The sequence below is a fragment of the Triturus cristatus genome, chromosome 5_2 (genome assembly GCF_964204655.1).
Source record: "Triturus cristatus chromosome 5_2, aTriCri1.1, whole genome shotgun sequence".
NCBI classification, from domain to species: domain Eukaryota; kingdom Metazoa; phylum Chordata; class Amphibia; order Caudata; family Salamandridae; genus Triturus; species Triturus cristatus.
This window is the reverse complement of record NC_140588.1, coordinates 506,428,180-506,440,890: the sequence shown is the minus strand read 5'-3', so window position 1 is coordinate 506,440,890 and position 12,711 is coordinate 506,428,180. Positions and strand designations below refer to the sequence as shown.

At 39.2% G+C, this 12,711-nt stretch overlaps 1 protein-coding gene across 3 annotated transcripts in view; it reads left to right on the top strand.

Annotated features, from left to right (window-relative positions):
* The window catches only part of ITPRID1 (ITPR interacting domain containing 1), a 607,194-nt gene that overhangs the window by 592,602 nt on the left and 1,881 nt on the right, over positions 1 to 12,711 (top strand). For all 3 annotated transcript variants that reach the window (XM_085607528.1, XM_085607527.1, XM_085607529.1), the window contains 3 exons: positions 3,624 to 3,751; positions 5,615 to 5,726; positions 11,192 to 11,452. In XM_085607528.1, the coding sequence (XP_085463654.1) occupies positions 3,624 to 3,751; positions 5,615 to 5,726; positions 11,192 to 11,452 (501 nt within the window). The remainder of the gene's footprint in view (positions 1 to 3,623; positions 3,752 to 5,614; positions 5,727 to 11,191; positions 11,453 to 12,711) is intronic.

Here is a 12,711-nt window from a genome sequence, read left to right as displayed (position 1 = left end):
CAGGGGGAGCTGGTGGTGAAGTCTTGTATCCCTGAGACTTCAGCAGGAGGCAATCACAGTTCAAGACCTTGGAGATTCTTCTTCAAGATGATGAAAGTTGCAAATAAAAGTCTTTCTCCTTTCCTTGGCATTAAAGAAACCACTGCAGGCCAACCTCAGCAATTACATACTGGCACAGGGGCAGTCAAAATCTCCTGTAGATTCTCTGGTCTTTCTCCTTGGCAAAAGGTCCGTCTTGATGCCCAGAAGTGATCTAAAGTTCTGGGGTCTGGGTCCCCCTTTTTATACACACAAACTATTCAGGCCCAGTTGCTACTTCTCCCACCACTCCCAATGCAGATAGGTCTATTCAGCCTAGTGCTGACTAACCCTGCCTCCTGGAGCCACCCCAGCCCCTGTCACTCACAAACCAGACATGAAATACACAACCTAGCAGAGGCAGGCTGGATGGTTAGGCAAGAACGTACCTACTTTCTAAAAGTGATATTTTCAAACATAGAATGTTAAAACGTTACATGTATTTTTTCATTCTGAGTTCAGGCATGCTAAATTTGTTTTTCTACCATGTTACCTGGGTCAGTTAGGATTTTAAGGTGTTATAATCAAACTGCCCATTCTGGCCTATGGGGACATGTAGCCTTGCAATAGTGAAAAACGAAATTGGCTGTAGTTCACTATCAGGACATGCCACACACACCAGGGCATGTCCTACCTTTCATATACAATGCACCCTGCCTTAGGGCCTACCTTAGGGGTGGCTAAAATGTAGAAAAGGGAAGGTTTATGGACTGGTACGTGGCTGCACTTACCAAGTTGACATGGCAGTACTGGACTGCACATAGGCTCTGCAATGGCAGGCCTGAGACACACTTTACAAGCTGCTTCTTTGAGTGGCACAACCAGTGCTGCAAGCCCACTAGCAGCATTTGATCTACAGGCCCTGGGCACGCCTGGTGTACTGTACTAGAGTCTGACAGGTAAATCAAATAAGCCAATCATGGAGTCACTAATGCAGTACAATAATTTACAATAGGGAGCACTTGCACTGTGGCATTGAATAGCAGTGACACAGTGTCCAAAGATTCTATCCGGAAAAAACATCAAAAACAGAGGAGATAACAGCGAAAAATGAAAGGGAGACTCACGCCATTGGTACCAGGTCTAACAACGCTAAAGACTTCCTGGGCACGGACTTCACCTATTTGGAACTTCCTCACCTTCATCAGTGACCACACGGAATCCTGCTCTTCAGCAGCCTACTGTCATCAAGCCCTGCTTCAGATCCAGCTTGAAGAATGCAACTTGCTCGACAGACAACCCGTCGATAACCACTGTTTCTCTGTAAACGTTTGTAAATCAGAAGTAAACTTTCTACCCAGACAAACCTGGTCCCTGTATCCAACCAGGAATCTGTCATGGTTGGCTTTAACTTTTGACTTTGACTCAGTCTAGCATGACTAAAAACCCATGGTTGCCGCTTTGTGCTTTTTGGCGTTAATTTACATTAATCTTTAAAAATCATATCTCCTATTCTACTTATAGTATTTTTGTTGTTTTGGTGGCATTTTATTTATTAAAATATGATCTGGTTTGGAATGTTTATTTAGTTGTGTTTTCACTTTATTACTGTTAAAGTACATCATAAATACATTATACATTGCCTTTAAGCTATGCCTGACTGCCTTTTGACAAACTACCAGAGGGTTAACCACAGGTTTACTCAGTGGTTTAGTGGTTCACCATGACAATGATTGTGATTTTTATTTAAATAGGTTCTTACCTCCTTCAAATAATACTCCAATTTCATATAAGCCACATATAGAATGAATTTATGAAAACTCACCAAATCCTCTTCCTCAAGGGCATCTTTAAATCCAAGCAGCAATGAGTAGTTTTACTTTTTTTGCTGCAGTTCTGAAGAACGCCACCTGCTTATTTACCCCTATAATAGAAAGAGTTTTCACAGCAAACATGTTAATTGGTGTGGTACTTTTATATCCGGCTGAGACATGGTGGCCAGTGCAACCTACAACATACACAGAACGGTAAGTACATGAACTACTAATGAAACACGTTTGGCCTGTGAGAAACAGGAGTGAGAGTCTTTGAGGTGGCAACCACTGCCTGACATGGATTATTCTCAGACATGTGGCTGACTGAGAGAGATGAGTGTGAGCACTTTCTATGCAGCTCATGCCTCCCTGTCTTCTCTTAGGCAGACCCTTTCAGCAGAATAGAGGAGATTACCGGTGAAGATGCCGCCTAAATAAAAATAAACTTTCACAGGACTTGGTCGAAGTTATGCACTGAAAGATATCACCTTTTAAAATGTTATATAATCATTTGTATTTATTTTTGTTGTTGCTGAATAGCGTTAGCAAAAAGCTTTGGCAAAGATTAAAGGCGAGACCCATTGGTTTTTCCAATGCTTGTTGTGGTATATAACTTAGGGCACTGTTGCTGTTGTATTTCACCCTGCTGTTGTTTGGACTTTAGGTTATTCAGTTTTTGACTCAACTCCATTGTGTCCTTGATTCCTTCATCTCCCAGCATCTCTGGCTAGGTGCTGGCTCAGGGAAGTGAAGCTAATAAAAGCCTGATACACGGGCATTAAGAACGTTTTTTTTTTAAAACGACTACATGTAAATAGATTTTTTTTTCAACCTCTACTGTGCCATTGACATGTTTACAGTCATTGTTGCTTAACGTTTCATAACTCACATGTCCTGCTTTTATTGCTTAATTGTTACAATTATTGGGTCATACTCCATAATTGTGTACGTTCATTGCCTCTTCTACTTATTAGAAGTTTTAACTATAATATTTCTTTTCTAGACACTGGCTGCTTCTTACTCGCTATCTGGATAATATGTTGTTTTTCCTTTATTCGGTTTTAGGATACCTTAAGACCAACCACATATTTCAGGCCCTGCGATATTGCAAACCAAAGTCCCTAGTTTATTCATATTATTCATCCAAGATAGAGGTTATGAGAAACTCCAAAAACTGCTTCAGGCCATGTAAAAATATAAATGAAAAGCTTGTGTCTTTTCGTTTGTGCTCTCCTACGTAAATGCTTCACCTTGCTGTTGCATAATATATGTTCCTCGAGACTGAAAATCTCGAAGGGTTTAGACATGCGCATAATGATGAAATAGAATAATTTGTGCACCAAAAATGTGCCATTTAATTTTCCAGTGTACCGAAGTGTGAAGTTACAAAGTGTCTCCTCTGCAAAGTTCGTGAAGTTTACTTCAAATGTTTAAAGCCTTCACAAAACATATTCGGTTTAATTCACAAGCAATAATTCTAAACATAAATCTCAGCAATAGCTATATTTTGTTGGCCAATGCTGTTAGAACAATTTTTATGGAAACAAAAGGTTCACAGTTCAACCTTTTTAAAGAGTGTGAGGTTTGTCATCTGTATTGTATTTCACACATCCATCCTTAAACCAGGGCATTCTCATCACTACAGACAGATAAACAGATTTTATTCGCCCTATCAAGAGCACAGGAGATTTGTCAGCAAACATTGCCAAATTCGGAGAGTATTAAACTACTTCCTTTTGTGTCTAGATAAATCTGTAAATTGATGATCAGCAATTTGTTTGTGTTCCATAGTGTACAGTGCATGAAATGGAAACTATGAAAAAGTCATGCCAGAAGTTTCGTGAGCAGCTTGTGGAAACTGAACAACTTCTGTTTGAACAGCAAACTCTGCTACCAAGTGATTTTACAGATGAAGGAAGGTAATTACAGTATGTTAGATTTTAGATTAATGGTGGCAATCACAGCAATGCAGCCTGGTGTAGCTCATGTTAATAAGCATTTTCTTTCATTTCGTAATTTTTGTATCAACTTGTTATTTTAATTCAGCATATATTGTGTCTGTAGCCTTTTTCCAAACATCTGAAGAAGACAATTAAAGAGTCTGTGACTACACCAGTTAAATATATTTTTAAAGTTCAGCAGAGTTCATAATATAAAATCCAAAAATCAGAATAAGTCAAAAAAGACAATTGCTCGATAGAAGCTCATCTAAAGGCACCATCTCCACCAGGCAAACTGAGATATAGTGACCCAAGATCTGCTAAGGGGTTATCATATCACCTCCACCATACTGGCTTGACGGTTGGCCAGTCGCCAAACCCTAAATAAGCCTCTTAATTACACAAAGGCTATTTTGACTGAGAAATGTGCTCTTTAGAAATGACACCTACCACATTTTATCCATATATTTGTATAATGTTCTCTAAAATTCACCACTTCACTACAGTCGCCCACCCTCTTACTGAATGAGCTTGGCTGCTTTGATACACTTGCAATTAATATTTTCAACCCATATGACTATAGTGCTGTTAAGCCAAACGCCAACAACCCCATTCTGAAAAAATGTTCCAGCACCACTGCACATACATACATATGATTTTCAACTTTAACAAGATTTTTGGTAGCACAATTGAAACCACAGTGATCTTTAGTTTCACCCCAACAAACTTGGTTTCATATGGTTTGCACGTACCCCTAAAATCTAAGTTTTTAAATTTGATCCAGATAGCACATTTTCAAGACTGAACTCCATTGAATTAGTTTATTTTAATAAATTCTGTCATCCAAAGAACCTCAATTGGAGTCTTGTAAAAAAGGTTCATAACAATACTTCTAAATGAGGTATGAACTGCAGATGCTGATAAGTTACAGCAAGAAGAAAAAAACAGAAAGAGTTGTAAAAACAATGCGTGCATAATATTAGGAAACAAAGTAAATACCTCCTTTTGAAATATACCTACAGTGGTAGTGTTTATATATATTTTTTGTAATTAGTGAGCTCAACTCCATAAAAGGTAGAACAAATTTAAGTAGTAGAATTATGCACAGATACCTCTTCTCAAAGGGAACCAGGAGTTTGGTGTAGTCGACCATGCAGCTCCATGATGTTTCAGCCGGCGCCCTCATGGCTGTCAGTGTTGATACTTTCTCCCCCACTTTTTTTTTATGTCTTCTTGTATGTGAGGCCAGCGAAGGACAACTTCTAACATACTTTGTAACCTTAGCAAGCAAAACGAAAATCTATCAAGTATAATTTAAGGGAATAGATTGGAGAGTGTCCATTTCTAGGATGATTTGATATTTCAATCCAATCACTGATCTTCAAAAATACTATATTTGCCGAAAAAGGGGAAAATGTCAATTGTCTTGTCGCCCATGTCAACTTTAAAAAGTTAAGTTGCCAAGAAAAGTCTCTTTGGGTCACAATATGAGTTAAGCATGTTGTTGTGCTGTAATACCGCATACGATAAATACTGATACCGAGGAGAGTAAATTTTAATGTGGCAAAAGATTGGCAGGGTCCAGGGAATGAGGCTTGGCTTTTGTTGAGCCGTGTACTCTACAGAGATTTTTCAGATGGTTCGCTGTTCGTAAAATTTAGTCTGGCGTTCTTGCATTCGGGAAAACCAGGTGTGAACACACCAGGCTCCTGGTGATCATGCATAATGGAATTCCACATGAAATTATACTCTGCCTGATTCGACCAGTCTCATAGAGGTGTTCTGGAGCACATTATTCACTAATTGTTACATTGACCCATTTTTGTACCTTGTTTGCTCTAGAGAAGAAATGAGGCGACTTCAAGTGCTGCGCCGTGCTGTTCATCGTGAGGTTACTGAGTTAGAATTCCAGCTGGATGACCGATCACGTCAGACAAAGGAAGGAATTTTATTGGTAAGGAAAGGATCCTAATTGATATGGCTGGGGTATTTTTTTCTGCTTTCGTTTTGGTTAGAGTTATTTAGACTGAATTGTTTGATCTGGTGATTTTTATATAAATTTAAATACTTGCTTCTCACATACTAACTGCTCACTACTCACAGATTCAAGGTTTCTGTTTTTATAGTTTGTATTAATGAATGTAAATCAGAATGATTTATAAAAATATATATATTGAATTGGATTCACGTTATCACATTGTATTGATGCTGTAGCTGTACTTTAAGACTCTATGGCAGTGGATCTTAACCGGTTGGCTTTTCTGAACCCCAACTGAATGCTTACTTGAATCGGGGGAAACCAGTGAGTCATTATTGGAAGCCGAGGACCTCTGCACTAAGCAATTTCTATGATTTGAGCTTTAAAACGAGACACAAAAATGCAAAAAACAACTATACCCAACAGTAAATGCTCAAAAAGTGAAATATCTTCTTTAATTCACCATTAAATTTAAAACAGTTTTCAAATTCTAAATTCTGCATCTTTAATTATATATACTTTATTAATTTTAAGTTATTAATTCGAATATAAGAGCCCCCTTAGTAGACCTAACAGAACCCCGGAGTCTTCGGACCACATATTAGGAACCACTGCTCTATTGCTCTGTTTCAAAGTCTATTATCATTTTATACACACTTTTTACATTGCATGTTTATATTGGTGCATTTGGCATTTAAAGGTGCATTTTTCAATAAGGCAAATGTTTATTTTAAATAGTTAGGAGAGTAATTAGCTATATTGTTTAGTTTGTTTCTAGTCAGAATGAAAAGATTAATAAAAAATGTTGGGTTTCTGACAAAAACTCACTTTGCTTTGTTAAAAATACATTCTATGTCTAATACGAAAGATGAATTTGAAGCTGGTACATGCATGGAGCAAATAATAATGCGCCTTGAGTGCAATTGGAATATTCAGGTTTTAACAACCTTTTTTTAAGAGGATTCCTGTAAAGCTTAGCAGTGAGGCTTGGGGAAGTCTTTGTATGTCTGACATGCATAGAAACGAATTGGCTGGTGGTAAGGAAATTAGTCTGAAACAAACATTGGACAAAGTCCATGTTTCAATGAAATAATGTTTCATGCACAAAATATGCAAAATATTTGAAGATGATAACATCATCTCTATTGATGGTGTGGGTATCAACTAGATATGCATAGTCAAAGCAATCAGGCCCCGGACCACTGAGAGGAACATAATAAAAATAACGTTAATCAAATTCCATCTTAAGTCCTTTGATAACAACGATCATCCTCACAAATAAGTCTAGATCATCAACTTTGTTGCACCTGAGAATATCATGCACAGCTCACATATGGATTAATTCCTTTCTTTGCGGTGCATATCATACAAGAAAAATGCCTATGACATTTTCTACTTTTGGTCCAAGTAACTATACATTCAGTGTCATCTGGATATACTCTTCCACTTTCCCGATAAATGCATGTATGTGATGTCTGACATTATGAGGTCAGCCTGGTCCTGATCTGCAGTCAGAAGGAACTGCGGGACTAATGATACATCTTAATATGCCTGGCTCAATTGAAAAAAATGCATAACAGAAATCTGCTCCTCCCTAAAAATAATTTTAAACAATTAGGGTTTCGAAGTCAAAAGTGACATGCCCAGATCATACAAAATGCCATGATGTTTAAAACGTGCAACATGGAGGAAGTTTTCTTGGATGAGGCCACTTCTCTGTTCATCAACATGATGGTTATAGTTGTTTCCACTGAGGGGTTGGCCCAGCAGTAAATAAAAGTGAATTAATAAAAACATGTTTTGTACAGCTATGTATGGAAAAAATCAGTTAAAACAGTTAGGTGTCCTGTCTGAGCCCTGTAGGCGCATTCACTGGACTTCACACTGGACCCTGTCTTAAGGTTATAGTTACATAGAAAGACCCTTGTAAAGTGCTTTTTGTAAAGAAATGCATCTCCCCCTCCTCAATCATTGCTACAGTTTGAAGCCACGTTGCTTTCTTGTGCTAAGTCATTTGATCAAATCACACTAATGCCTAAACGTGTGCATTGCATTCTTGCTGAGACCAGCCTGAGGTAGTAGATCACAAGGCTTACACCCAAAGCCATATGATTGGGTTTCTGACACACCTCACTGAATAAGTGAAAATATCATTTTCTCTATTGTAAATCTTCTTGTATCTATTATTAATGATAGATTTAACATCCTTTTATTCTTTTAACTTAGTAGTTTTTAGGGATCCTTTGATCGTGTTGCTATGGAGAGGCCTGTCATGTAAGGATGTAAATGGCTTGTAAATATATTGTATCTGTAATTTCTTTTTAAAATGTAAGCACTTTTATGGCTTTGGGCTGAAATAAAGTTTTTACTGACTGACTGAAGATATCAGGTGACCTGAAATCCTAATGCTGGACACTTTCAGATCAGTCATTTGCAGGCTTGGCCACTGCCATTAACAGTCAGTGTCACCGAGCTTAGGGACGACAGCAGCCACGGTCTGTGCAGGTAACAGCGGTGGGGCGGTTGGCCAGGTAAAGGGGGATTTCGAGGGACGATGCAGAGGGAAAATTATTTATTTAATTTTACCTCTGCATCGTCCCTCAAAATCCCCCCTTACCTGGCCCCACCGCTGTTACCCGTGCGGACCACGGCTGGGCGACGGCAATATTTCTAAATCTTTCTTGTGGATCATCTAGGACAGAATCTTCTTCTTTGTATCAATTTTATATCACCTGCTGGATATGTTTTTATTGTATTAGTGATACATTAGTCGACAATAATATTTTCATTTGTTGTGTTTTCTTATTGGTTTTATTGTGTGGTAATTTGTAAAACGTAAAGTTTTAGTAATTATACTTATTTACATGCATCAAAGTCTTGATCATAATGCCAAAACACTAGAAAACACCACAAATGTTATTTGTCCTTTTAGTGGCCAAATTGCGGGTTGAGTCTTCACCTTCAGGAAAACAAAGTTCGGGGCCTGGAAATCTCATTATGTCCTCTTGCTATTCACCAAGCATATATACATATATGTACGCATTTAAAAAAGAAGTATATATTGTTCAACCCTGATCATTTGTCTTGCTTCAAATCAACACAGTGACAACTAGGTAGAGGTGAAAAGAAGCTAATGGCTTGTATGCTGTGTACCATTTTACCACAGCATCCATAATCAGCTATAAACAAGCGCAGGCCTATATGGCTCTCTTAGATGTCCTTGGTACTAATTCTGCGAGCATGGCCAAGCTTCAGCGATTAACATGATATGGGTGTTGGGGGAGGGTTGTACATGAAAAACTAATCACAATACAGACAATGAAGAGCCAAAGAACATAAGGTCTCAAAGATTAGTATTCCAAATATAGAAATTGTGTGACAGACAGATCTAGATTATTAAGGGAGCTAAAAGAAGCAGTAATATCTCTAACATAATCAGATAATCATATCTACGCCATAGGCATTTAGGTATAGGGTTTTATTTTTAAAAATTGCTTAATTTCTGGTACTATTAAAATCTATGCTGGTGAAGAAATGCTTAGAGAAAAGTGTAACTGTGGAGATACCCTAGTGCTTCAGGGATCTGTTTAGGTTGCCCACCACCTTCAAAGTTATTATGGACACTGTTTCCAGTCCTGTACTATTATCCTAGAAGCTTTTCTTAGTCATGAAAAGTATTACTCGAAAAGACATTGCTTGGATGGATGCTATGCACCCCTAGAATTCAAGAGTTGTGGCTCAAATCAAGAAACTAGAATGGAAAAACTGCCTAGCTTATCATTGGCAACTTTATGCTAACACATTCTATAAACAGAAATTTCTTGATAATGGAAAAAGGTAGGGGCCTGATTTAGACTGTGAGGCAGATGCCCCAGCTCTGAGCAGGCACGGCTGCGCCAAAACTGTGCAAGGACTGACCGCCATATTACGATTTGAACTCGTGTAGGGCAGCTGTTCCTTTACCTTTCCCATGGCGAGCCAGAAAAACAGGCACCACAATGGGAACAGTAGAAATGTTCCAGCACGACATGGATGGTAACGTCCATGTCGTGCTGGAATTTGGGATGCAAGCATACAGTAGGGCACATGTTGTGTCCACCAGATTGCATCCCAGCAGCAGAGGGGCATGGGGGCCCCCTTTGTTTCTGCACCACCAGCCTTTTCATGGCGGGGTTCCTGCCATGAAATGCTTGCGGTGCAGGAACAAGTAATATGCCCAGCGGGACTACGCCAGTCCAGCTAAGCATGTTACATTGTGGCGCAGCTCCACCATCACCAGGGAACTGCTGTACCCTGACGCAGGTGGTGGTCCACCACCGGTACGACTTTGAAAGTCTTAACCTCGGTAGACCGCCACTGCTGCTCCACTGCGACGGTAAGAAGGCCCTAAGTGTGGATTTATTTTTATATCTATGTCTAGTTCTGATTTTTAGGTGAAGGCAGATGTAATAATTTATTATTTCTGTTGTTTGAGCGCAAATCTCTAATACTCCCGAGTCCATATTAATCAATATGTCACACAAAGCAGCAAGCTGCGCTGTTTTACGTGAAAGGGAGAGGGCAGGAACGCGCCTTATATAACATTATAAAGCACATTTGTTCTCTCTGCCTGCTCTGATTCACAAACTGCTGCCTAGTGCCAATGCAGGCACCCTTGCGCCATGGTGCGAGGGTTCCTGCATTGTAGGCAGGATTGTTTTTGTGCAGGAAGGGGCACCGTCCTACACCAAAACAATCCGTAAAGCATTTCCCTTTTTCTAAGTGTGCTAGAAAATGGAGCACACATAGAAAGAGGAAACAACGAGGAGAAATTTTTTTATTTCTCCTCATTGCGCCTCTGGTGGGGAGGCATACAATTCTGATGCATTCCCAGGTCTACCAGTCTTGTTTAATGTGGGAATGCATCAGAATCCATGGGTGAATGCGTTTAAGCACCCACGGAATGGCTTCCTGCCATAGTGTAACGCAAGGTAGTGATTTGCGATGCATTGTGTTACCCTAGACTTATGGAGCAACTCAAGGTGGCCTTGTGTGGCTTGACTAATCTCATTTCGAATTTGCATCGCCCTTGCATCCCCTTGCATGGTGCAAGGGCGACGCAGAACCTTGATCAATATGGGCCCTGGTTTATAACTAACTTGCAGGTATTTTACTTTTGTGTTAAACGATTTATTATCTCATTCCAGTTTTTCTAAATTTAGATAAAAGGATATCATTAGGGCATATTATTAATTTTTTATTAACCCCCCAAAAAAGGATGTGGACTTCAGTAACTGCATGGTATATATTTAATGCCAATACATTTTGTTTTTGTTTACCTGAATTACATTGATGTGTTACGTGGTGTCGAGATATCACCTTTATATGCTCCAGAATCCTATTGTCTTCAAAATATTGTCTGTACATCATTCCACTGACCGTCTTCACTTTCTCTTCTCCAGCAACTTAACCAATTATTGGAAGAGCAAGCAAAACTCCATTCAGAACTTGAACACACTGATTGGAAGGAACAAGTAAAGGGTCAAAATCCAGTTGCGCCTGTCAATGTCTTGGGAGCCACGCAATATCCGCAGTCCATAGCAACTGAGTGTTCTTTGTCTGTTGCTCAACAAGAGGAAATGCAGAAACCTATGGTGCCTCAAAAGGAAACAAAGATCCCAAATCAGCAGAAGAAAGGAGATTTTAGCACTTTCTTGCAGAATGTAAGACTTTATATGGTGTTTGCCTTCAAGTCTTCTAGTACTTACAATATAATCAGTAGACTGATGCATGTGTGCCATTGTGATTTGTGACATTTGTAAAGCAATTAGTAAAGTGGTTAAAGAGGTGGTCTGAAATTGCAAAAGGTATCCTACAATCCTTGGTACCAAGCCATAGCTCAGTTGATGCCGAGACCACTGGAAAAGAGAACAAAAAAGGTTTTTAGGGTCCCCACACACCCTATTGGTGTCCTTGCTTCATCACTGGGTCTCGCATTGGTCCCTACAAACAAGGGTGGGGTCAACCATATTCCTGGGAGCACTTTGGATATTTTTCCAAACGGGGTCTACAACTATAGATAAAAATACCTAAAGGCCACCCCAGTTTCCTTTATTTTTGAGGGCCTTTGGTATGGTTAGAAACTCAGTAATATTTTTTATGGTGGGAGGGGGATTACTTTCCCTACACTCTAAATTTTGTCAACATGTTCAGCACTTTCTAATGCCCTCTAAATGTTCTGGCTTTTATCAGGACTTAATATGCACTGCCCCGTAACTAAATGGTCTTATTCTGTTGTCAGAATCATCTTGTCCTTACTTTCTAAGGTCCCATTCACACTGTATGCAAAATACATATCTATGAGCCATTGATGCTCAAAACCTTGTATCTGATAGAAGAAGAATCCTATTTTATTAGTATCTGGGTGTGGAAGACCAACATGTTTTTGATCGTCTGACAGAGTATTCACCCCCAGAAGGACAGAATCTTGGTGAATTTCAATAAACTGTAAAACAGTACGAAGAGTATTCAGAAGGTTCGAAAAATGTAGTGGTATCCAGACATAAATGTTTTACTGGGGTTCAGAGTCTGAGTTAATCTATTGACCTGAGCATCATCACAAAACAGCAGTTTTACCCGCACTATAGATTTGGGATTTACCACTGCACTTAACCTTATGCAGCTCATGGACACCTCCTTTCAATAGGTGAATGAAAGGTGTTCCGGGACACTAAGCCAGGCAGCACAGTCAATTCAGTTCAAATAACTTTATTCGATTCTTAGAATCATAAAAGTTTACATATATACATAATAAAAACAGTTAAGAACATTTAAAAAGGTTTCCACGTGTTCCCTTCCATATATTTTGGTGTACCAAAAAATTTTTTATCAGCTTTTAAAATCATCATACCTAAGCACAGTCCTAGCTGGCTTGTTGGACAGCGTACCCTAGCTGGGCTGTGGAAGGGGGGGGACACCAGAC